This window comes from Rhinoraja longicauda, chromosome 9 (assembly GCF_053455715.1).
Source record: "Rhinoraja longicauda isolate Sanriku21f chromosome 9, sRhiLon1.1, whole genome shotgun sequence".
Classification (NCBI taxonomy): domain Eukaryota; kingdom Metazoa; phylum Chordata; class Chondrichthyes; order Rajiformes; family Arhynchobatidae; genus Rhinoraja; species Rhinoraja longicauda.
This window is the reverse complement of record NC_135961.1, coordinates 1963920-1989709: the sequence shown is the minus strand read 5'-3', so window position 1 is coordinate 1989709 and position 25790 is coordinate 1963920. Positions and strand designations below refer to the sequence as shown.

Below are 25790 nucleotides of genomic sequence, written 5' to 3'. Positions count from 1 at the left end.
AATATGTACTTGCATTTAATTTGCACAGGTAAAAATGTATTTGCTTTTTGATGAGTTCAACTCTGAACAGGCCAATGCAGAGTGGACCTCTGCTACACTGAAATCTATAACATCTATCTGTTCTCTTCTTTCAGGGGTAGGAGTGGAAAAATCAGAGTGCTATCTTTAAGGTTTGGATTGATGTGCCTGTCCAAGGGTCTTCTGGAAGAAAAATACAGATGTGAGTATTTGACCACTTCCTGCAGGTACAGGGTTGTGTGTTGTTTCACTTGAAGCAGATGTAAAGCTGAGCGCTGGCACACTCAGTATTGATTTGAAGACCACTCTCCATTTCACCAAAGAGGGATTACCATTGCTCACACTTGAAAACTTAAATTCTTGGCACTGTAAAGAGATACTGTAAAATGAATACCATAACACTATCTATAACTATGTCTCGCAGTGACTTTTAGTCTAGTTCAGAGATACGCCGAGAAAGCAGGCCTTTCGGCCCACCAAGTCCACGCTGACCAACGGTCACCAGTGCACAAGATCCATGTTATCCCACCTTTACACTAGGAGCAGTTTACAGTTAGTCAGTTAACCTACAAACTTGCACACCTTTGGAATATGGGAGGAAACCGGAGAAATCCCACGTGGTCACAGGAAGAACGTACAAACTCTGCACAGAATAGAATAAAATAACCTTTATTGTCATCCAAAAAAAACAAGTCTTTTGGACGAAATTCCGTTACCCACAGTCCAACAATAAGAAGCAATAAAAATAAGCAATAACACACACAATCACAAACCAACAAAAAACAAAAAAAAGAAACATCCATCACAGTGAGTCTCCTCCAGTCACCTCCTCACTGTGATGGAAGGCCAGAATGTCTTTTCTCTTCCCTGCCGTCTTCTCCCGCGGTCAGGCTGTTGAAGTTGCCACGTCGGGGCTCCCGACATTGAAGCCCCCGCCGGGCGGAGAGAATCCAGGCCGCGCCGGACAGTGAAAGATTCGCAGCGGGCCGACCCAAGGCCCGCGACTCGTGGCGGGCGAAGGCGCTGCCGCTGCCGGAGCTCCCGATGTCAGGTCATCAAGTGATCAGTGCAAAATGAGGCCATTCGGCCCATCAAGTCTGCTCCACCATTCAATCATGGCTGAACTATCTCTCCCTCCTAACTCTATTCTCCTGCCTTCTCCCCATAACCTCTGACACCCGTACTAATCAAGGATTAAGTCAGGGACCAAGTCAGAATCGAACATGGGCTACTGGCGCTGTGAGACAGCAGCTCTACTGCTACACCACTGTGACGCCCTTTTTTAGGACTTGTTTTGAGTGTTTCTGAGGGGATTAAAGAAGTGGCTGGTGCAATATTTGATGTATTGGCTATATTTTCCCAAAGTTCCCTAGATTTGGGTATACAGTGCCCTCCAGAAAGTTTGGGACAAAGACCCATCATTTATTTATTTGCCTCTGTACTCCACAATTTGAGATTTGTAATAGAAAAAATCACATGTGGTTAAAGTGCACATTGTCAGATTTTATTAAAGGCCATTTTTATACATTTTGGTTTCACCATGTAGAAATTACAGCTGTGTTTATACATAGTCCCCCCATTTCAGGGCACCATAATGTTCGGGACACAGCAGTAATTTCTGCATGGTGAAAGCAAAATGTATAAAAATGGCCTTTATTAAAATCTGACAATGTGCACTTTAATCACATGTGATTTTTTCGATTACAAATCTCAAATTGTCATGGGCCTCCTCCAGTGCCAAATTGGAGGAACAACACCTCATATTTCACCTATTTATTCACAAAATGCTGGAGTAACTCAGCAGGTCAGGCAGCATCTCGGGAGAGAAAGAATGGGTGACATTTCGGGTCGAGACCCTTCTTCAGACCAAATTCTTCTTCTTCAAAATTCTTCAAAATTCTTCATATTTCGCCTGGGCAGCTTGCAGCCCAGTGGTATGAACATTGACTTCTCCAACTTTAGATAGTTCCTCTGTCCCTCTCTTCACCTCCCCCTTCCCAGTTCTCCCTCTATCTTCCTGTCTCCACCTATATCCTTCCTTTGTCCCGCCCCCCCTGACATCAGTCTGAAGAAGGGTCTCGACACAAAACGTCGCCCATTCCTTCTCTCCTGAGATGCTGCCAGACCCGCTGAGTTACTCCAGCATTTTGTGAAATAAACACCATCGATTTGTACCAGCATCTGCAGTTATTTTCTTATACTGATATACTATGGATTTTGCTATTTCAAAATTGACTGGAGAGTGTGGAAAGGTGGATGTAAAAAGTGTGTTGTTAATATTTTGCAGATCTTTTTAAGCAACTAACGGGGCCCATGGATCAGTGTGACCAGCGAAGCCTGAGCCTCTTGCTGCATGATGCAGTGCAGATCCCACGCCAGCTGGGAGAAGTAGCTTCCTTTGGAGGGAGCAACATTGAACCGAGTGTCCGCAGTTGCTTCCAATATGTAAGTTTGCTTCCAATTAACTCCAATTCCTATTTGATGAGGGCCGACATCATAACCTTTTCTATTATCTGATATTGATATTGATTATTGGGCGGCACAGTAGCGCAGCGGTAGAGTTGCTGCTTTACAGCGAATGCAGCGCCGGAGACTCAGGTTCGATCCTGACTACGGGTGCTGCACTGTAAGGAGTTTGTACGTTCTCCCCGTGACCTGCGTGGGTTTTCTCCGAGATCTTCGGTTTCCTCCCACACTCCAAAGACGTACAGGTATGTAGGTTAATTGACTGGGTAAATGTAAAAATTGTCCCTAGTGGGTGTAGGATAGTGTTAATGTACGGGGATCACTGGGCGGCACGGACTTGGAGGGCCGAAAAGGCCTGTTTCCGGCTGTATATATATGATATGATATGATATGATAATAAGGGAAATGTGAGCGATCTAAGGATTGTTCATGGGTAAATTATATTTTCAAAAATTTTGGGGTGAAAAATTATTTTTGAACCAGAACATCGCTATGAACTAAAAAGAAATGTAGAAGATATTGGAGATTGCGCAGTCTGTTATCATTTAAGATTAGTAAAAATGAATATCCTTCCTAGAATATGCTTTAACATTACTCAACATGCTGTATAACCATCCAACATTCAGAAGCATCCTCAGGAGAGCAGTCCTGAGCTACGATCTACCTCATTGGAGATCCTCATCCTATCTTTGATCAGACTTTACTGGACTTTATCTTGCACTAAATATTATTCCTTTATCATGTATCTGTACACCATGAATGGCTCGATTGTAATCATGTATAGTCTTCCTGCCGACTGGATAGCACGCAACATAATTTTATACGTTTCTTATAGAAACGTATAAATTATAAAAGGACTGGACAAGCTAGATTCAGGAAAAATGTTCCCAATGTTGGGGGAGTCCCGAACCAAGGGCCACAGTCTAAGAACAAAGGGTAGGCCATTTTAAACTGAGATGAGAAAAAACTTTTTCACCCAGAGAGTTGTGAATTTGTGGAATTCTCTGCCACAGAGGGCAGTGGAGGCCAATTCACTGGATGGATTTAAAAGAGAGTTAGCTAGAGCTCATGGGGCTAGTGGAATCAAGGGATATGGGGAGAAGACAGGCACGGGTTACTGATTGTGGATGATCAGCCATGATCACAATGAATGGCGGTGCTGGTCCGAAGGGCCAAATGGCCTCCTCCTGCACCTATTTTCTATGTTTAATGCCAGAATGAGGCCACACACAAAGCTGTAGGAACAGCATCTCTTGGGTAGCTTACAACCCAGCAGTGTGAACATTGAATTCTTCAAACTTAGGTAACCTTCCCTGAGGCCCGGCCGACCTTGCACCTATCTCTCCCCTCCTCTCCTCCTCCACTCCCATTCCTTCCCCTCAAGACACAATTCCCACCTTATCAATCCTCTGGCTCGAAGGGCCAAATGGCCTCCTCCTGCACCTATTTTCTATGTTGAAAAGGTTTACACATGACAGTAAACTAAACACATTTTTTTTGTTCATGGAAGTAAATACAGATTCAGTGCATCAATCACTTATTCATCTTCTCAAAAGATGCAGTACTGCTTTAGAATCATATTTCTTCTAACCCAGCCTTCCCTCGCTCCTATCCTTCCAATGTTGAAGGGCTCCCTTACTCATGACCTGCTAATGTTGAAGCTTTTCCCAACCCCTGGTCCTTGGACTGCCTGGCTCGCCCTCAGCACTACCTGACCAAAACGCGGTATCTCTCAGAGCTCTTTAAAAAGATCTCGAGCTTTTGACTTTGAATCAGACTTGACCTCCAAAAACTACTACTTCAGAAGCTGGCTGGCTATATTATCCACAGCTACATCTGCATAAAACACACAGATGCTCCCCGACTTATGATGCTTCGACTTGTGATATTTCGACTTTACAATGGTACAAACGCTGGGCAATGGCAGCGAGCCGCAGCGAGCTTCCGGTCACGTGATCAGGTCTATTAAATGCATTTTGGCGTACGCTATTTTCGGTTTCCAATGGGTTTCTCAGAACGTAACCCCATCGTAAGTTAAGAACCTGTATTTAAGGCTTTTTAATTACATTAATTTTGTAAAAACTGCCCATCCATGTATTGGTTAGTAAATCATGGAAGATGTCAAGCTATGATGAAATATTAATGCGGCTGGGATTTATCTTTCTATAGGCTCAGAACAAATCAGAGATTGATGCTAAACTGTTTGTAGAGTGGATGAGATTGGAGCCTCAGTCTATGGTGTGGTTACCTGTTCTACACCGAGTAGCAGCTGCTGAAACAGCAAAACATCAGGCCAAGTGTAACATCTGCAAAGAATGCCCCATCGTAGGCTTTAGGTGAGTTGTGCAACCTTGCATGGAGTAATATGAAGCAAAAAAAATCTATATTTTTTAGCATCGTCTGCTTTAATCTGTCATTTTCACACCTTACCCTTCAATATCTCAAGTCTCCCTCCTGACTCTCAGTCTGAAGAAGGGTCTCAACCCGAAAAGTCATCCATTCCTTCTCTCCAGAGATGGTGCCTGTCCCGCTGAGTTACTCCAGCATTTTGTGTCTATCTTCGGTGTCGAGCAGCATCTGCAGTTCCTTCCTACACATCTACATTTTAATTCTAGTTTAGCAAGTAAAGAAAAACAACAAAGGATGTAATAGAAGGAATGAAGCTTTCAAACATTGACATAGCTCTGTAGCAACTTATTCTACTAATGGAGATAGGGGTGTTACAGTGGTACAGCGGTAGAGTTGCTGCCTTACAGCGCCAGAGACCCAGGTTCAGTCTTGACTAGCGGTGCTGTCTGTATGAAGTTTGTACGTTGACTCTGTAATCACGTGCGTTTTCTCCAGGTGCTCCGGTCTCCTCCCACACTCCAATAGCTGGTCGTGTGTACTCGGTGTACTCTAAACAAAAAACTATCATTGGAATTGTTTACGTGTAAGGAAAATTGTTGTTCTGCTAGAACATGGAACAGTACAGCACAAGAACAGACCTTTCAGCCCACAATGTCTGTACCAAACATGATGTTCAGAAGAACTCTTATCTGCCTGCACATAATCCATATCCCTGTGTCCCCATAGACCTCTCCAAAAGTCTCTCAAATGCCACTACTGTATCTGCCTCAAATAACACCACCAGCAGCACGTTCCAGGCACTTTAGAGCAGTCTGAAGAAGGGTCCCGTCCCGAAACAACACCTATTCATCTTCACCAGAAGTCCCTGACCCGCTGAGTTACTCCAGCACTTGGTTTTTTCCCCCTCTAGTATTTGATTTTTCCACCTGCTTCTGAATCTCAGATTAGAGTTTAGGGATTTTGGAGGGGGAGGAGGTGAATGGAGTTACCACAATGAAAACCTAAAGGTTTTAAGAGTCGTTGAAGAGACAAGTCCTCAGATGTAGATGTTTTCGTCCAGGCTCTGCATTATGGATCAGCATTGGTGATCCTTTGAAGAGTCACACATCGTGGAAACAGGCCCTGAGGCATAACTTGCCCACACTGATCAACATGTCCCACCTGCCTGCTTTTGCCCCATATCCCTCTAAACTTGTCCTACCCATGTACCTGTTTAATTGTTTCTTAAATGTTGCAACAGTCCCAGCCTCAATTACCTCCTCTGGCAGCTTGTTCCATACACCCACCACCCTTTGCGTGAAAAAGTTACCCCTCAGATTCCTATTAAATCTTTCCCCCTTCAGCTTAAACCTATGTCCTCTGGTCCTCGATTCACCTACTCTGGGCAAGAGAATCTGTGCATCTACCCGATCTATTCCTCTCATGCTATAAGAGCACCCCTCATCCTCCTGCGCTCCAAAGAATGGAGTCCCAGCCTACTCAACCTCTCCCTACAGCTCACACCCTCTAGTCCTTGAAATATCCTTGTAAACTTTTCTGTATCCTTTCCAACTTGTCAACATATTTCCTGTATCATGGTGTCCAGAACACAATACTCTAAATGTGGCCTCGCCAACGTCTTATATAACTGCAACATGACCTCTATACTCAATACTTTGACTGATGAAGGCCAATGTGCCAGAGAAATATAGAAACATAGAAAATAGATGCAGGAGGAGGCCATTTGGCCCTTCGAGCCAGCACCGCCATTCATTGTGATCATGGCTGATCATCCACAATCAGTAACCCGTGCCTGCCTTCTCCCCATATCCCTTGATTCCACTAGTCCCTAGAGCTCTATCTAACTCTCTTTTAAATTCATCCAGTGAATTGGCCTCCACTGTATTCTGTGGCAGAGAATCCCACAAATTCTCAAGTGCCAAAGCCTTTTTGACACCACCTTCAAGGAACTGTGTACCTGCACTCCTAGATCCCTCTGCTCTACAACATCCCCCAGAGGCCTACCATTCACTGTGTAGGTCCTGCCCATGTTTGACTTCCCAAAATGCAAAATACACTTCTCTGTATTAAATTCCATCAACCATTCCTCAGCCCACCTGGCCAGCCGATTAAGAACCTGCTGCAATTTTTCACTACCACCTTCACTATCTGCAAAACCACACACTTTTGAATCATCTGCAGACTTGCTAATCTTGCCATGTATATTCTCATCCAAATTATTGATACAGGTGACAAACACTTATGGGCCCAGCACCGAACCCTGAGGCACACTATTGGTCACAAGCCTGGAGTCCAAGATGCAACTTTCCACCATTATCCTCTGCTTCCTTCCATGAAGCCAAATTTCTATCCATTCTTGGATCCCATGGGATCTAACCTTCCAGAGCAGCCTACCGTGTGGAACCTTGTCGAATGCTTTGCTGATGTCCATATATACAACATCTACAGCTCTGCCCTCATCAATCTTTTTGGTCACATCTTCCAAAAACTCAAACAGATTTGTGAGACATGACCTAATCGGCCCTTGTCCATCTAAATGACTGTATATTGCTAAGAAAAATTACACCTCACACAAAACTCGTTTGACATTTGTGTTTCTCTTCACAGATATCGGAGCCTCAAACACTTCAATTATGACATCTGCCAAAGTTGTTTCTTTTCAGGACGTACAGCAAAGGGACATAAATTGTATTACCCCATGGTGGAATACTGCACACCGGTATGAGCACATGATTTACTTTATATTATTACCTTGTAATTTTATCTTGTATATGTACAACTACATCACTGTACAAGACTTGGGAATATTATTCAATGTCGGTGGAATATTTGCCTTTTCACGAGAGATGTAGAAAATAGCAGATCATCTGTGGAGTTCAACATTAATTGAAGTTATTGTCATCAGTAGAGGAGCCTGTAAGGCACCCAAGTTTTAGTTTAGTTTATTGTTGTCCCATGTACAGAGAAACAAGGAAAAAAAACATTTTTGGTGCTGTCCAGTCAAATCATACCGTGAGTACAAACAATGTACACGAGTAGTATTATCGTGGAGAGTAGATCGTAGTAGATAGTAGTAGATCATCTTCTACAGCACACAAGGAGTCACCCTGCTCCAGCTCCACCCTGCATCTAGGGTTGCCAACTGTCCCGAATTAGCCGAACATCCCATATATTGGGCTAAATTGGTTTGTCCCGTACGGGATCGCCCTTGTCCCATATTAGGCCTGAAGGACGCTGTAGGCCTGGACAATGTAGGCCCGGACACTGTAGGCCCGGGGGCTGCTCTAGACCCAGACACGGTAGGCCCGGGGGCCGCTCTAGGCTCGGACAGTGTAGGCCCGGAAGCCCGGGCGCCGCCTAACGGAGGTTGATTAGCAACCCACCTCCCGGCCCGGGCGGCTGCCATTGGTGGAGCGGGAGCACATGGCTGCTGGCTGGGTGAGGTCACGTGAGGCGCTGGGCGGTGACGTCACCTTTTGTCCCTTATTTGGGAGTGAGAAAGTTGGCAACCCTGCCTGCATTTATCAAGCCTCTGAAAATACCAAGTACGATCTTAGTTTAGTTGAGTTTAGCTTATTGTCACATTTACCGAGGTACAGTGAAAAGCTTTTGTTGCGTGCTATCCAGTCAGCAGAAAGACAATACATGATTACAATCAAGCCATTTACAGGGTATAGATACATGATAAGGGAATAGCGTTCAGTGCAAGGTAAAGCCAGCAAAGTCCGATGGCCAAAGAAGATATGCATTTCTTATTTTCTCAATTGATGACTCGATGTCCTGGTGACTCTGGGTGAGTGATATTCAGCGTATGAATTAGAAATATTGTTAAGGAATGTTCGGCCTAACCCACAGGTGCAAACATTGCCATTTTCCTGTAGACATTTAGTCAGTTAAAGTATGATACGATACGATAGAACTTTATTTATCCCGGGAGGGAAATTAATCAGTCAACAGTCATAAAACACAAGATACATGAAACATGAAATTAAAGTGAAGCGTGGAAAGGGTTAGGGATGTGGAAAGATTGGGATGGGGAGTCAGTCTACCCCACGACAGAAGGGGGAGGAGTTGTACAGCTTGATAGCCACAGGGTAGAAGGATCTCCTGTGGCGTTCTGTGCTGCATCTTGGTGGGACCAGTCTGTGCATCTCACTGCAGTCGTTGAAGGAGCAGAGCCCTCTCAAAAAGTACAGCCAGCTCTGTCCCTTCTTGTACAGGGCCTCAGCGTTCCTGGACCAGTCCAGTTTACTGTCCAGGTACACGCCAAGGTATTTGTACTCCCTGGTAAACTGCACATCCACACCATTGATGGACACAGGGGACAGGGGTTTCCTTTCTTCCTAAAGTCCACCACCAGCTCCTCCACATAGTTTGCACATGATGAATGGGTGAATTAACAGACTGCCTCATAGCAATTCACAATAACATTTCATTTCCACTTTCAGACAACGTCAGGCGAAGATGTACGTGATTTCACCAAGGTGCTGAAAAATAAGTTCAGGTCAAAGAAGTACTTTGCCAAACATCCCCGTCTAGGTTACCTGCCAGTACAAACAGTCCTGGAAGGGGATAATCTTGAGATGTAAGTTTAACTTTATACGGATGAGATATATATCTCCTCTTACTTATGAATGGTCAGTGTTGCACCATTAAGCACTGTTTGAAGGAAAAGGATATATATTCAGCATTGCCCCGTACAATAATAAGAAGTCCAAGAGATGAAAACACTGAGACATAAGGAACTGCAGGTGCTGGAATCTTGAGCAAAACACAAAGTGCTGGATTAACTCAACGGGGCAGATATCGTCTGTGGAGGGAATGGCTAGGCAATGTGTTGAGGAGGAACCTGTCTTTCTACCTCCAATGGTAGCAGGAGAAAGCTGGAAAAGAAGCAGGCATGGGACAAAGTGTTCGTACCTGAGGATTAGGAATAAGCTTTCTTAACAAAACTTCTACAGGTGAGGGGGGGCTGATTGCCAGATGGGTAGAGTAAGTGACAGTGTCTGCACAAGTGACTACAGATGGTGAGGTACAAAGAAGTTGGAGGATTGTTGGTTTTTAAATGTTGTTATAGTCCATACCTCAACTACCTCCTCTGGCAGCTCGTTCCATATACCTCTGCGTGAAAAAGGCGCCCCTCAGGTTCCTAGTGAATCTTCCCCTTTCACCTTAAACCTATTCCTCTGGTTCTGGATTCTCCTACTCTGAGTAAAAACCTCTCTGTGCAGTCACCCTGTCTATTCCCTGATAAATCGTATGCACCTCTATAAGATCACCCCTCAGCCTTCTGTGCTCAAAGTTATAAAGACTGAGCCTGCTCAACGTCTCCCTATAGCTCAGGCCTTCAGGTCAAGGGATTTCAAGATCAAGATCAATTTATTGTCACATGTACCAATCAAGGTGCAGTGAAATTTGAGTTATCATACAGCCTTACTAAGTGAAAAGCAACAAGACACACAGCCACATAAAATAAAATGTAACATGAACATCCACCACAGTGGATTCCACATTCCTCACTGTGATGGAAGGTAATAAAGTTCAACCATCTTCCTCTTTGTTCACCCACGGTCGGGGCTGTTGGACCGTCCACAGTCGGCCGCTGCCGCGTCGGGATGATCGACACTCCGGAGTCGTGACGGTTGAAACTCTCTCCGCGGCATGAAGCTCCCGAGTCGGCCTTACCAGAGACCGCGGGCTTCACTGTGTTAGTCCACAGGCCCCACGGTTGGAGCTCTCCACAGTCGATCCTCGGCAAAGGATCGAAGCTCTGCAATGTTAAAGTCCGTGTCGTGCCCACGACATGAAGCGCTGGGCCGGTCTCCGGGAAAGGCCGCCAACTCCTCGATGTTAGGCCGCAGTGAGGACGGAGATATGATACGGAGGAAAATCACATCTCCGTCCAGGTAAAAGCTTAAAAAAAATGTTTCCCCCATTCCCCCCCACCCCCAAATAAAACAAACCAAGAAACACTAAAACATACTTGTAACACATACTTAAAATAATAAAAAACAGTTAGAAAGGACGGACAGACCGTTGGCGAGGCAGCCATTGCTGGTGGCGCCACCCGGTGGTCGTTGCAGCATCCTCATAAATCTTAAATTTTAAAGATGTAATGGGAACCAGATGGGCAAACCTTTCACACAAAGGGTTTATGAAACAAGCTGGCAGAGAAGGTAGTTGAGGCAGGTATGGTAACAATAGTTAAAAGACATTTTGGACAGGTGCGTGGATAGGAAAGGTTTCGAGGAATATGGGCCAAACGCCTGCAGTTGGGATTAGTGTAGATTGGGCATGTTGGTCAACTAACTGGACCAAAGAGCCTAATGCGTGACTCTATGATTCTAACCTTATCAAATGCCTTGTTGAAGTCCAAATAGATGACATCTATGGCTTTGCCTGCGTCAACCTTTTTAGTTACTTCTTCAAAAATCTCCAATCAGATTTGTAAGACAAGATCTCCCATGTACAAAACCATGCTGACCATCCTTAAATCGCTCCGTCTATCCAAATGTATTTTGCTATCTAAATGCAATTATCCAATTCTTATCCCTCAGAATTTTCTTCAGTAACTTGCTCCCCCTTCCCCCATTCGTAACGCAGCTCCACTCTTGCTCCCCCTCCCCCCATTCGTAACAAGGACAGAATCCCCCTCGTTCTCACCTTCCACCCCATCAGCCAGTGTATCCAACAAATCATCCTCCAACATTTCCGTCACCTACAACGGGACCCCACCACTGGCCACATCTTCCCATCCCCTCCCCTTTCTGCGTTCCGCAGAGACCGTTCCCTCCGTAACTCCCTGGTCCACTCGGCCCTTCCTACCCAAACCACCCCATCCCCGGGCACTTTCCCCTGCAACCGCAGGAGATGCAACACCTGTCCCTTTACCTCCCCCCTCAACTCCATCCAAGGACCCAAACAGTCTTTCCAGGTGAGACAGAGGTTCACCTGCACCTCCTCCAACCTCATCTATTGCATCCGCTGCTCCAGATGTCAACTTATTTACATCAGCGAAACCAAACGCAGGCTCGGCGATCGCTTCGCTCAACACCTGCGCTCAGTCCGTATTAACCAACCTGATCTCCTGGTGGCTGAGCACTTCAACTCCCCCTCCCACTCCCAGTCTGACCTTTCTGTCATGGGCCTCCTCCAGTGCCACAGTGAGGCCCACCGGAAATTGGAGGAACAGCACCTCATATTTCGCTTGGGCAGCTTGCAGCCCAGCGGAAGGAACATTATCTTCTCCAACTTTAGATAGTTCCTCTGTCCCTCTCTTCCTCTCCCCCTTCCCAGTTTTCCCTCTATCTTCCTGTCTCCACCTATATCCTTCCTTTGTCCCGCCCCCCTGACATCAGTCTGAAGAAGGGTCTCGACCCGAAATGTCACCCATTCCCTCTCTCCTGAGATGCTGCCTGACCTGCTGAGTTACTCCAGCATTTTGTGAAATAAATACCTTCGATTTGTACCAGCATCTGCAGTTATTTTCTTACACTGCCTACCACAGATGTTAGGTGCACTGGTCTATAGATCCATCTGGATTTTCCTCTTGACTATGCTCCTCAGTTCTCGAAACTCCTCCAGGAATACACGTGATCCTAGCTGCCTTTATCTGTCCCACGCTCCCTTCTTATTCCTGACCAGAGCTGGAGAGCCTCAATTTCTTTTGTCTTTAAAGCTTCCTTACTCCCATCTGTTGCCTTTTACTCTAACAGGAACACGCATGCCTTGAACTCTCACCATCACTCCTTTACAAGCATCTCACATTGCCCTGCATTCTTACAATCGCACTTTTAAAAACATCCAGGTTTACAGATGTACCTTTGCCCACAAATAACTTACTCCAATCAACTTCAAGAACCAGAGGACATAGGTTTAAGGTGAGAGGGGGGAGGGGGGGGGGGGGGAGATTTAATAGGAACCTGAGGGGCAACCTTTTTACACAAAAGGGTGGTGGGTGTATGGAACGAGCTGCCAGAGGAGGTAGTTGAGGCAGGTGCTATCAACATAGCTAAGAAACATTTGGACAGGTACATGGACAGGATAGGTTTAGAGGGATATGGACCAAACGCAGACAGGTTGAACAGGTTGAAGAAGGGTCTCGACCCGAAACGTCACCCATTCCTTCTCTCCCGAGATGCTGCCTGACCTGCTGAGTTACTCCAGCATTTTGTGAATAAATCGATTTGTACCAGCATCTGCAGTTATTTTCTTATTGAACTAATGTAGATGGGTTTGTTGGTTTGGGCCGAAGCGTCTGTTTCCACATTGTATGACTATAACTCTATGGTCAGTGTGGAAGATAAGAAAGCAAAAGGAAGAGACATGAATGCTTTGTTGAAGAAAACTGAATATTGTAGCAAGAGAAAAATCTGAAAAAATTCTCATGGAGGTCCTGCTGTATAAGTCAAGTCAAGTCAAGTCAATTTTATTTGTATAGCACATTTAAAAACAACCCACGTTGACCAAAGTGCTGTACATCTGATTAGGTACTAAGGAAAAAAAAAGAAACATACAGTAGCACGCAAACAGTTCACAGCGCCTCCTCAATGAGCCTCAAACGCTAGGGAGTAGAAATAGGTTTTGAGCCTGGACTTAAAGGAGTGGATGGAGAGTCGATGCAGTTCTGATAACAGTATATAACAGAGCTTTATTTGTCATTCGGTACCGAGGTACCGAACGAAACTACATAGCAGTCATAAAAAAAAGAACACAAGACACATGACCCCAACACAAACGTCCATCACAGTGACTCCAAACACCCCCTCACTGTGATGGAGGCAACAAAACTTCCACTCTCTTCCCCACGCCCACGGACAGACAGCTTGTCCCCGACCGACCCGCACAGTCCCCGCAAGGGGATGGAAGTCCCCGCGACCGAATCGCACCGGGCGCTGAAACGTCTCGCGGCCGAGCCGGGTGATGAAAGGCCCCGCGACCAAGCCTTGCGCAACTAAGTCCCGTGGCCGAGCTGCACCGGGCGATGTTAAGTCCCGCGGCCGAGCCGCACCAGCAATGAAAAGTCCCGCGGCCGAGCTGCACCGGGCGATGTAAAGTCCCGCGGCCGAGCCGCACCGGGCGATGTTAGGCCCCGCAGCTGAGCTGCACCGGGCACTGTTAAGTCCAGCGGCCGAGCTGCACCAGCGATGCAAAGTCCCGCGGCCAAGCCGCACCGGGCGATGAAAAGTCCAGCGGCCGAGCCGCACCGGGCACTGTTAAGTCCAGTGGCCAAGCCGCACCGGGCGATGTAAAGTCCAGCGGCCGAGCCGCATCGGGCGATGTTAGGCCCCGCAGCCGAGCCGCACCCCGCGCCGTGAGGAAGAGAAAAGTTTCCCCCACCACCCCCCCACCCACACCACCACCCCCCGCACCCCCCCCACCCACACCACCACCCCCCCCCCCCCCCCCCCACACATACACAACCAAAAAAAAAAATACAAAAACCATCCCAACAACGACACACAACAAAAAAAAAGGAAAAAAGACGAACAGACTGCTAGCGAGCCGCAGCCGTTAGGCGCCGCCACTTCCGCTGGGGAGAGGGATGCTGTTCCACAGTCTAGGAGCTGCAACCGCAAAAGCGCGGTCAAGAGGGAGAACATAAATTCACAGCAACATGATGACATTAAATAATTTTTCCTTGAGGTACCAAGGGCCAGGCTTGTTCAGTTAAACCCCTGTCCCACTTAGGCGATTGTTTTAGACGACTACAGGTGACTAGGCTGTCTCCACACGGTCGCGGGGCTGTCGCCTGTACAGTCGTGAGTCGTCTCCAAAGAGTCGTAGCGTCTTTCTCGTTGCCGCTGAATTTTCAGAATGTTGAAAAATTTTCGCCGACAGTGGGTTTGACGCCAATGAGCGTAGCTTGACATCTCCTGACGTGGGTGCTGTCGTAGGTTGTCGCCAGGTGACGTAGGTTGTCACCGGTGCTGACTTCGGTGAAAACCATTGGCGACCACCTACGTCAACCTGGCGTCAAAACCGGAGGCCAAAATAACGTGAATTGTCTTCAGTTGTCGCCGACAGGGTCGTAGCATGTCGCGGGTGGACGTAGGTTGACGTCGGTTGTCGTAGGTTGTCACCTGTGTGGCCGTAGGTTGTCGTAGGTTGTCGTAGGTGCGGTCGTAGGTGGACATCCTACTCAGGACAATTGGGTCGCCTGTTGTCGGTAGCTTGCCGTAGCTTGACGTCAACTAGGTGGTAGGTTGTTGTAGCTTGTCCTAGACATTGCATTGTCATGGGGGGGGGTCCAGTCGCCGGTTTTTCGGCGACCTGCTACGACTATGACAGTCTAAAAAATCGCCTAAGTGGGACAGGCCATTTAGGCTCATTAACAGGAGATGATTATTTGAATGACAGCAACTTTCTACATATGCTTCTGTTTTGTTAGTGTGCATTTGTAAAGCATTCCATTGTTCTTTGAGCTCCAGTAAGACGTTGTGTATTTTTTTTTTCTCTTTTGAAGTCCCGTCACAGTCATCAGCATGTGGCCCGAGCAATATGAGTGAGTATGTGCATCTGTCCTGCATGCCAAGGGCTCCGTCTCAACCCCACTCCAGCTTGTTGCTGTATTAATGTCGTGCATCACATCAGGGGGCTGCTCACAACTGTTTGATCAACCAGCATGGAAATAAGGAGAATATCCATTCTGTTCCTCGAGGCAGGCAGGCTACCTAACTAAGAAGTAGTACCTTACCTCCTTTTGAAACATAATGGAGAGTTTATCACCTCCTCACTGTGCTTCCAATCGATGCTTGAAGAATGTTCTCTTTTTAAATAAATGGAGAATTAATCTTTGTGATTCCGTTTTCTAATATGTGAATTCCCTCTAATTTCCCTCTTTTCCAAGCATCCCACCCTCAATGCCCCCATTACTCAAAAGTATAATTGGATGTTATTTTTAAAAAGAATTATTGCTTTTAAGAAGCAGGGTGTCAAGCTGATCTGATCAGCATTACAAGTGTGTACTTCATAACATGCAGAGCAAACAGAGTTTATGTTCTTCCACATCAGTCTTGCATCACAAGCCACAAAAGATATGAAAAGCTGTTTAAAGTGGTTAATTAAAGATTGTTGGAAAGGTAATATACTTCCAGCTGGATTTTTACTCCATGGATTAATTCTATAGCAGTAACAATAGACAATAGGTGCAGGAGTAGGCCTTTCAGCCCTTCGAGCCAGCTCATGGCTGATCATCCACAATCAGTACCCCGTTCCTGCCTTCTCCCCATACCCCCTGACTCCGTTATCATTAAGAGCTCTATCTAACTCTCTCTTGAAAGCATCCAGAGAATTGGCCTCCACTGTCTTTTGAGGCAGAGAATTCCACAGATTCACAACTCTCTTGAGTGAAAATGTTTTGTCCTCGTCTCCTCAAACATATCAGCACTAAGATAATGAAGCAGTATTGTAACTTTAATATTTTAAGGAAAATATTAATTTTAACACGTTTTATTGTTGCAGCCCCACACAATCTCCACAGCTGTCCCAAGATGACACGCATTCCAGAATAGAGTACTACGCCAACAGGTAACAACAAACTTAGCAATTGCTGCATTGAAATCCTATCATGTTTCACCAAATTATTATAGGACCAAACTAGTTCTTACTACACAGTCTCTTCGGTTTCATCGTGCAAGTTTTAGCTTTTAGAGATACAGCTTGGAAACAGGCCCTTTCGGCCCACCGGGTCCACGCCGACCAGTATCCTATACACACTAGGAACAATTTTTACATTTACCACGCCAATTAACCTGCAAACCTGTACGTCTTTGGAGTGTGGGAGGAAACCGAAGATCTGGGAGAAAACCCACCCAGGTCCCGGGGAGAACGTACAAACTCCGTACAGATGGTGCCCGTAGTGGGGATGGAACCCGGGTCTCTGGCGCTGCATTCGCTGTAAGGCCACCGTGCCGCCCGCGAATCATTCTTGGTTTCCAATTAAGTTCTACAAACACACAATCAAAAAACAGATGGTAGATGTTAACTTATGTGATAATTTGTCTTAAAATCGGTCAAGGGCAGCAGATGATGATAGTGTTCCCGTTAACCAAAATGGAGGTGTTGGGTTAAATATATTGTCAATCAAGCTTCATAACCGCACTCTTGTAAATGACAACTTGATTTTTTTTTGTTCACAAATATACGTGGAACTATTCTCTACGCCACACTTCTTTTTTCTTGTGTGTTTTTCTACTTCCTAATTCCTCTGTTGTGAAATTGTTTTTTAATGGTTCAATGTTTATTAAGAGTCAAGCACCTGACCACCTATTGGCAGATACATTGTTGTCAATATGGATTGTCACTGTGTCGAGGTGGAGAAGCTTGTGTGGTCCTGAGAGCGATGCCGTCTGGAGCTACGCTCCTGGTAGGGTCACCCATGGCGGTACGGCCGAGGGGGAGGTCCCTGACAAAGAGCAATGCAACCAAGACCCCAACGGTGGAACAGGCGGAGGGAGGGAGGATGGCGGCTGACTTTAGTGGAGCGTCACAACGGCTGGGAAGGCGGATGGATGAAGGCTGCAGCAGAAAAGGGTCCCCGGTCGTCTTGGACTCCACGCCACTGGATCCTGACACAGATCTGTCAAGGACCGTGTGGTGGCTGTCTGTGCACCAGTCTCCCCACGTTAAACAAAGTCACGCACAGGCGTCCGACCCTATGGAGAGGACAGTCACACTCGCTTCCAGTGACCGCCGATGATGATGACTTTGCCCTCAAGACACTTCCATCGACTGCCCCAAGTTTTCTTGTCTTCCTGTACAGGAAAAATGCTCTTTGTGTACCTTACCCATCTCCTGTGGCTCCACACACAGAGATAACCACTTTGATTCCAGAGAGGCCACTTCTCTCTCTCTAGTTACCCTTTTTCCCTTAATGAACATAAAATCTTTTTGAATTATCCTTAATATGATCTGCCAGATCTATTTCCAGCCCCCTTTCTGCCCGCCTGATTTCCTTCCTTAGCGTGCTCCTCGGTTCCAGAAACGGCTCCAGGGATACACTTGGTCCCAGCAGCCGAAACCTGCCCCATGCTTCCTTCATATTCTTCAGAAGATCCTCAACGTCTCTGGTCATCCCAGTTTCCTTAACCCCACCTGCCTTGCCCTTCACTCGAACAGGGACATGCATGTCCCGAACTCTTGTCACCACACTTTTAAAAACATCCCACTTTCAGGACGTTCCTTTTCCATCAAGCAACCTGCTCCAATCAACCTGAGTGAGTTTCTGTCTAATACCTTCAATAGACAATAAGTGCAGGAGGAGGCCATTCAGCCCTTCGAGCCAGCACCGCCATTCAATGTGATCATGGCTGATCATTCTCAATCAGTACCCCGTTCCTGCCTTCTCCCCATACCCCCTGACTCCGCTATCCTTAAGAGCTCTATCTAGCTCTCTCTTGAATGCATTCAGAGAATTGGCCTCCACTACCTTCTGAGGCAGAGAATTCCGCAGATTCACAACTCTCTGACTGAAAAAGCTTTTCATCATCTCAGTTCTAAATGGCCTACCCCTTATTCTTAAACTGTGGCCCCTTGTTCTGGACTCCCCCAACATTGGGAACATGTTTCCTGTCTCTAACATGTCCAACCCCTTAATAATCTTATACGTTTCGATAAGATCTCCTCTCATCCTTCTAAATTCCAGAGGTTCACTTGCACCTCCTCTAACCTCATCTACCGGGGGAGTTACTCCACCACTTTGTGTCTACGGTATAAACCGGCATCTGCAGTTCACACTAAGTACATTACATTGGATTCCTTTTGACTTGCCATATGCTTTATGGACAATTGAAGAAGGGTTTCGACCCGACACGTCACCCATTCCTTCTATCCAGAGATGCTGCCCGTCCCACTGATTTACTCCAGCATTTTGTGTCTATAAACAATTGCAACTGCTTTGTGGGCATGAACAGTAACGGAACCCATGTACTTCTGTTGATGTGGAGGAAAGAACTGCAGATGCTATTCTAAATCGAAGGTGGACACAAAATGCTGCAGTAACTCAGCGGGACAGCCAGCATCTCTGGAGAGAAGGAATGGGTGACGTTTCGGGTCGAGACCATTCTTCAGAAATGTCACCCATTCCTTCTCTCCAGTGTAAGATGTCGGTGAGACCGCATTTAGAATATTGTGTTCAGTTCTGGGCACCATCGTTATAGGAAAGATATTGTCAAGCTTGAAGGGTTCAGAAAAGATTTACGAGGATGTTGCCAGGACTAGAGGGTGTGAGCTACAGGGAGAGGTTGAGTAGGCTGGGTCTCTATCCCTTGGAGCGCAGGAGGATGAGGGGAGATCTTATAGAGGTTTACAAAATCATGAGAGGAATAGATCGGGTAGATGCACAGAGTCTCTTGCTCAAAGTAGGGAAATCAAGGACCAGAGGACATAGGTTCAAGGTGAAGGGGAAAAGATTTAATAGGAATCCGAGGGGTAACATTTTCACACAGAGGGTGGTGGGTGTTTGGAACAAGCTGCCAGAGGAGGTAGTTGAGGCTGGGACTATCCCATCGTTTAAAAACAGTTGGACAGGTACATGGATAAGACAGGTTTGGAGGGTTATGGACCAAGCGCAGGCAAGTGGGACTAGGGTAGCTGGGACATTGTTGGCAGGTTGGGCTGAAGGGCCTGTTTCCACCCTGTATCACTCTATGAAGGGCCTGTTTCCACACTGTATCACTCTGAGATGCTGTTTGTTCTGGTGAGTTACTCCAGCATTTGTGTATACTCCTGTTGATGACTGGTTTAATTCTGATTATTTTTTTTAATCTAATGACGTAATATTGCATGTTTTATTCAGGCTGGCACTGATGGAGAAAACGAATGGCTCCTTGCTCACAGACAGCAGCTCTGCCACTGCAAGTGTGTAAGTAATTTGAACAATTAGAGCTGGAGAAACTGGGACCAAGTATGATTTATACATGGCAGAATGAAATGCAGTGCATTTTAATTAACTATCAGTATTAAGCAAGGAGCACAACATTAAAATTGTTGAGGAAAAATCTTTAATTATCATTGAATCAACAATTTGGTAGTATTTGTCAGAGTCATAGAGTGATACAGTGTGGAAACAGGCCCTTCATAGAGTCATAGAGTGATACAGTGTGGAAACAGGCCCTTCATAGAGTGATACAGTGTGGAAACAGGCCCTTCATAGAGTCATAGAGTGATACAGTGTGGAAACAGGCCCTTCATAGAGTGATACAGTGTGGAAACAGGCCCTTCATAGAGTCACAGAGTGATACAGTGTGGAAACAGGCCCTTCATAGTCATAGAGTGATGCAGTGTGGAAACGGGCCCTTCGGCCCAACTTGCCCACACCTGCCAACATGCCCCAGCTACCCTAGTCCCACTTGCCTGCGCTTGGTCCATAACCCTCCAAACCTGTCCTATCCATGTACCTGTCCAACTGTTTCTTAAACAATGGGATAGTCCCAGCTTCAACTGCCTCCTCTGGCAGCTTGTTCCATACACCCACCACCCTCTGTGTGAAAATGTTACCCCTCGGATTCCTATTAAATCTTTTCCCCTTCACCTTGAACCTATGTTCTCTGGTCCTCGATTCCCCCACTATGGGTAAAAGACTCTGTGCATCTACCCGATCTATTCCTCTCATGATTTTGTACACCTCTATAAGATCTCCCCTCATCCTCCTGCGCTCCATGGAATAGAGACCCAGCCTACTCAACCTCTCCCTGTAGCTCACACCCTCTAGTCCTGGCAACATCCTGGTAAATCTTTTCTGAACCCTTTCAAGCTTGACAATATCTTTCCTATAACATGGTGCCCAGAACTGAACACAATATTCTAAATGCGGTCTCACCAACGTCTTATACAACTGCAACATGAATTATAAGACTGCAACATTAGTAATTTTCTTTTGGAAGGAGAACTACGATAGATAACGTGCATGAAGTTATAAAGATTTTTTTTACATTTTTGCATGATAGTAGAACAGTGAACTGAGATTGTATACTTTGTTCTTTGAGCAGTGATGATGAACACGCACTAATCCAACAGTTCTGCCAAACACTGGGGAGGGAGTCTCCAGTAAACCAGCCTCAGAGTCCTGTTCAGATCCTCAAGTCAGTGGAGCAAGAGGAACGGAGTGAGCTGGAACACATCATTGCCAATCTTGAGGAGGAGCAAAGGTGAATTTGTTTAATTTTGCAACTCTTTTTGTAGTCGTGCTCTTTGTGGACCTTACCCATCTCCTGTGGCTCTTCTTTAACCCTTCTTTAGTTTAGTTTAGAGATACAGCGCGGAAACAGGCCCTTCGTCCCTCCAAGTCCGCACCGACCCGCGATCCCCGCACACTAACACCATCCTACACACACTCGGGACAATTTTGACATTAATACCAAGCCAACTAACCTACAAACCTGCACGCCTTTGGAGTGTGGGAGGAAACCGAAGGTCTCTGAGAAAACCCACGCAGGTCACGGGGAGAACGTACAAACTCTGTACAGACAGCACCCGTAGTCGGGATCAAACCTGGGTCTAGGCCGCTGTAAGGCAGCAACTCTACCGCTGCGCCTGTTCTGTTTTTCCCCACTGTCTTCCTATTGACTATTGTTCAAATTGAGAATCGGGCGTGCAGTGTTCAGAAAGTAGCCCATCATCCTGAGGCCCATCTATCCCCTCCAGCTCTATAACATTCACCAAACTCTTTTTGATTCTGAATCTCGTGCATTCACTTTTTCACACAAATGTTGTTCATTTCAACCGCTCTCAACTGCCACCTCCAACTGAATTTTCAAAAAGATGCTTCCTCTGCTCTCAAAATGGTTGCTCACCTACCCTCCCCTCAACCCCAAAATATCTTTGGTTACATGTGGAGTTGCTGTCTCACAGAGACCCGGGTTCTATCCCAACCACGGGTGCTGTCTGTACTGAGTTTGTACGTTCTCCCCATAACCTGCGTGGGTTTTCTCCGGTTGCTCCGGTTTCTTCCCACGCTCCAAAGACGTACAGGTATGTTGGCTAATTGGCTTGGTTAAAATGTATATTCTCTGTTGTGTGTGTAAGGTAATGTCAGTTTGCAGGGATCGCTGGTCGGCGTGGACTCGGTGGGCTGAAGGGCCTGTTTCCGCGCTGTATCTCTAAACTGAGCTAAGTGAATTGAACAAACTCTAATTGCTTTTGTTACTACAGGAATCTACAAGCTGAGTATGAACAGTTAAAGCAGCAGCAGATTCTGAGAGGTATGAAGTCCCTGCCATCACCACCTTTCTCACCAACTCAACAGAACTACCTGGATGCTGATCTGCTGGCTGAAGCTAAGTTGCTGCGGCAACACAAGGGAAGACTGGAGGCCAGGATGCAGATCTTGGAGGACCACAACAAACAACTGGAATCACAGTTGTTCCGATTGAGAAAACTGTTGGAAGAGGTATAGTGTAATCAGCATAGACACAAAATGCTGGAGTTGAAAGAGTTTTAGAACTGCAGAGGAATGACCCAGGCAAGAATTATGTGCAAACAGGATAAAATGCTGTGATTTGCTGAATCTGTGATGTTGCGCATGACAAAAGAAACAGACCCAAGGTGTTGTGACTAAAAAGATAAGATGCCCGATTGCTAAGTAAAACCACACAGAAAGACAAGTCTTGATCTTGCAAAGAGTAGGAATAAACGGGTCCTTTTCAGAATGGCAGGCAGTGACTAGTGGGGTACCGCAAGGCTCAGTGCTGGGACCCCAGCTATTTACAATATATATTAATGATTTGGACGAGGGAATTGAATGCAACATCTCCAAGTTTGCGGATGACACAAAGCTGGGGGGCAGTGTTAGCTGTGAGGAGGATGCTAGGAGGCTGCAACGTGACTTGGATAGGTTAGGTGAGTGGGCAAATGCATGGCAGATGTGAGGTTATCCACTTTGGTGGCAAGAACAAGAAAGCAGACTATTATCTGAATGGTGGCCGATTAGGAGAAGGGGAGATGCAACGAGACCTGGGTGTAGGCATGCAGGTGCAGCAGGCAGTGAAGAAAGTGAATGGTATGTTGACATTCATAGCGAGGGGATTTGAGTATAGGAGCAGGGAGGTTCTGCTGCAATTGTACAGGGCATTGGTGAGACCACACCTGGAGTATTGCGTACAGTTTTGGTCTCCTAATCTGAGGAAAGACATTATTGCCATAGAGGGAGTACAGAGAAGGTTCACCAGATTGATTCCTGGGATGACAGGACTTTCATATGAAGAAAGACTGGATAGACTCGGCTTGTACTCCCTGGAATTTAGAAGATTGAGGGGGGATCTTATAGAAACTTACAAAATTCTTAAGGGGTTGGACAGGCTAGATGCGGGAAGATTGTTCCCGATATTGGGGAAGTCCAGAACAAGGGGTCACAGTTTAAGGATAAGGGGGAAGTCTTTTAGGACCGAAATGAGAACGTTTTTTTTCACACAGAGAGTGGTGAATCTGTGGAATTCTCTGCCACAGAAGGTAGTTGAGGCCAGTTCATTGGCTATATTTAAGAGGGAGTTAGATGTGGCCCCTGTGGCTAAAGGGATCAGGGGGTATGGAGAGAAGGCAGGTACGGGATACTGAGTTGGATGATCAGCCATGATCATATTGAATGGCGGTGCAGGCTCGAAGGGCCGAATGGCCTACTCCTGCACCTATTTTCTATGTTTCTATGATCCAGACAAGATAAGAACTGGTGCCAGAAAAGATAAGAACTGGTAGAGGAATATGCTGAGGATTGTGTGTGATTAACTACCCGTGAATACTCAGGTATGAATGTACTATCTGTGCACAAATCAGTTGAGTGGGACCACGAGGGACAGCGAGTATGTAGCCATACTCGGAGTTGCTCTCCCACTCCCACTTGCGTGAATAAAAAGGTATCGTTACTTTCTTAAGGTGTCTAATGTGGCTTGTTGTCTGTTAGTGCGGAATGAACTTTAACAGAGTCACTCAGCAGAACAGGATAGAAGGAATGGGTGGCATTTCGAGTCGAGTCTGAAGAAGGGTCTCGACCCGAAACGTCACCCATTCCTTCTCTCCAGAGATGCTGCCTGACCCGCTGGACATAGTGTAATCAGCATTTTGCAAATGGTGAAATGTTGGTTTGGGCAGTTTCTCAATGTTGAATGTGTATATTTTCGAGTGACAGTGACCTGAGCCAAACGGAACTTGGAAGGTTACAAAGAGTCTTTAAGAAAAATAATTCAGGTTTTGTTTGGTTCCAATAGTTGACAGGGACCAGTTGTGGAAGTACTTGCATTACTTAACTACATGTTCCTTCTCACGATGACTCAAAGTGCCAGCATTGCATTACATAACTACCTCCTTCTCAGGCATGTGCCAGCATTTAATATTTCTAATTCTGACCTGTTAGTCTTTCTTCCATACTTGATGCTCACAAGGCAGCATTGCATTCAGCCATATTTGTCCTCTCTTTCTCAATCTATCTGCCAGATTAGCCAAAATCCCCTCAACCATCCAAATAGGCTGTCTTAAACTCATGTTTTTGTTGTTCGATATCCATTTTTGCCTCTGTGAAACATAGAAAAATAGGTGCAGGAGGAGGTCATTTGGCCCTTCGAGCCAGCACCGCCATTCATTGTGATCATGGCTGATCATCCACAATCAGTAACCTGTGCCTGCCTTCTCCCCATATCCCTTGATTCCACTAGTCCCTAGAGTATCTAACTCTCTTTAAAATTCATTGGTGAATTGGCCTCCACTGCCCTCTGTGGCAGAGAATTCCACAAATTCACAACTCTCTGGGTGAAAAAGTTTCTTCTGACCTCAGTTTTAAATGGCCTCCCCTTTATTCTTAGACTGTGTGGCCCCTGGTTCTGGACTCCCCCAACATTGGGAACATTTTTCCTGCATCCAGCTTGTCCAGTCCTTTTATAATTTTTATACATTTCTATAAGATCCCCTCTCATCCTTCTAAACTCCAGTGAATACAAACATTGGGAGATCCTACTGTAAATTCACAAAATAAAAATGTCGATGAACATAACTACTAAAACATCACTTGTTCAATAAACTCTGACTGGATAGCACGCAACAAAGCTTTTCACTGTACCTCGGTACACGTGACAATAAACTAAACTCAACTGAACTAAATTGTTATGTCTGTGACAGAACATAAAACATTCCATTGAATTTATTTTAAAAATTTACCACAAAATTGATGCTTATCCACTATTTAATCCACGCATTGCCAACTATGTAGGACTAATACTGGGTTTGTTTCCTTTCTAAAACTTATATTGTAATCGCAACAATTTTTTCCATGGCAGTGCTCAGATCTTTGGCTCGTGTGAATCTGAAATTGACCTTAGACAAAAGGTGAAGGATATATATTTGCTAAAGGAGAGACTTACAATTAATATTGTGAATTTCACATCCATTTCAAAGCACCACACAGCTAATGAGATACTTGGGAAGCAAAGTTACTGTTGCCACAAGGAAATGTTACTAGTAACTCAACTAGTTACTCAACTAGTAACCATTGAAAAATGACCAGATAATCTGTAGATAGAACATGAAACAGAAGGTCACAGGCCCTTCACCCCACCCACAATGTTTAAGCCAAACATGATGCCGTGATACTATGGACGTTCAGTCACTCTCCACCTCCATCCCCCACCAGAAACCTTCTATTTCTTCCTCAACCGCAGAACCAGCTAATTTCCCTGTATGAACACACTCCTCTGCCTAGCAGAGCTGGTCCTCACCCTCAACAACTTCTCCTTCGACTCATCCTACTTCTTCCAAATCCAAGGCGCAGCCATGGGCACTCGTGTGGGCCCCAGCTATGCCTGCCTCTTTGTCATCTACGTCGAACAATCCCTGTTCCAGGCGTGCACTGGCCCTATCTCCGAACTCTATCTCTGTTACATTGATGACTGCATCGGTGCTACCTCCTGCACCCATGCAGAGCTCAGTGACTTCATTAACTTGACCACCAATTCCATCCTGCACTCAAATTCACT

General features: G+C 45.9%; 1 protein-coding gene across 7 annotated transcripts in view; it reads left to right on the top strand.

The window, feature by feature from the left end:
• The window catches only part of LOC144596441 (utrophin-like), a 401591-nt gene that overhangs the window by 365278 nt on the left and 10523 nt on the right, over nt 1-25790 (top strand). For 6 of the 7 annotated variants that reach the window (XM_078404693.1, XM_078404692.1, XM_078404691.1 and 3 more), the window contains 10 exons: nt 135-220; nt 2306-2463; nt 4654-4820; nt 7441-7552; nt 9282-9418; nt 15299-15337; nt 16297-16362; nt 19631-19696; nt 20823-20981; nt 21985-22222. In XM_078404693.1, coding sequence (XP_078260819.1) covers nt 135-220; nt 2306-2463; nt 4654-4820; nt 7441-7552; nt 9282-9418; nt 15299-15337; nt 16297-16362; nt 19631-19696; nt 20823-20981; nt 21985-22222 — 1228 coding nt within the window. The remainder of the gene's footprint in view (nt 1-134; nt 221-2305; nt 2464-4653; nt 4821-7440; nt 7553-9281; nt 9419-15298; nt 15338-16296; nt 16363-19630; nt 19697-20822; nt 20982-21984; nt 22223-25790) is intronic. The other variant, XM_078404694.1, reaches the window with a different exon arrangement.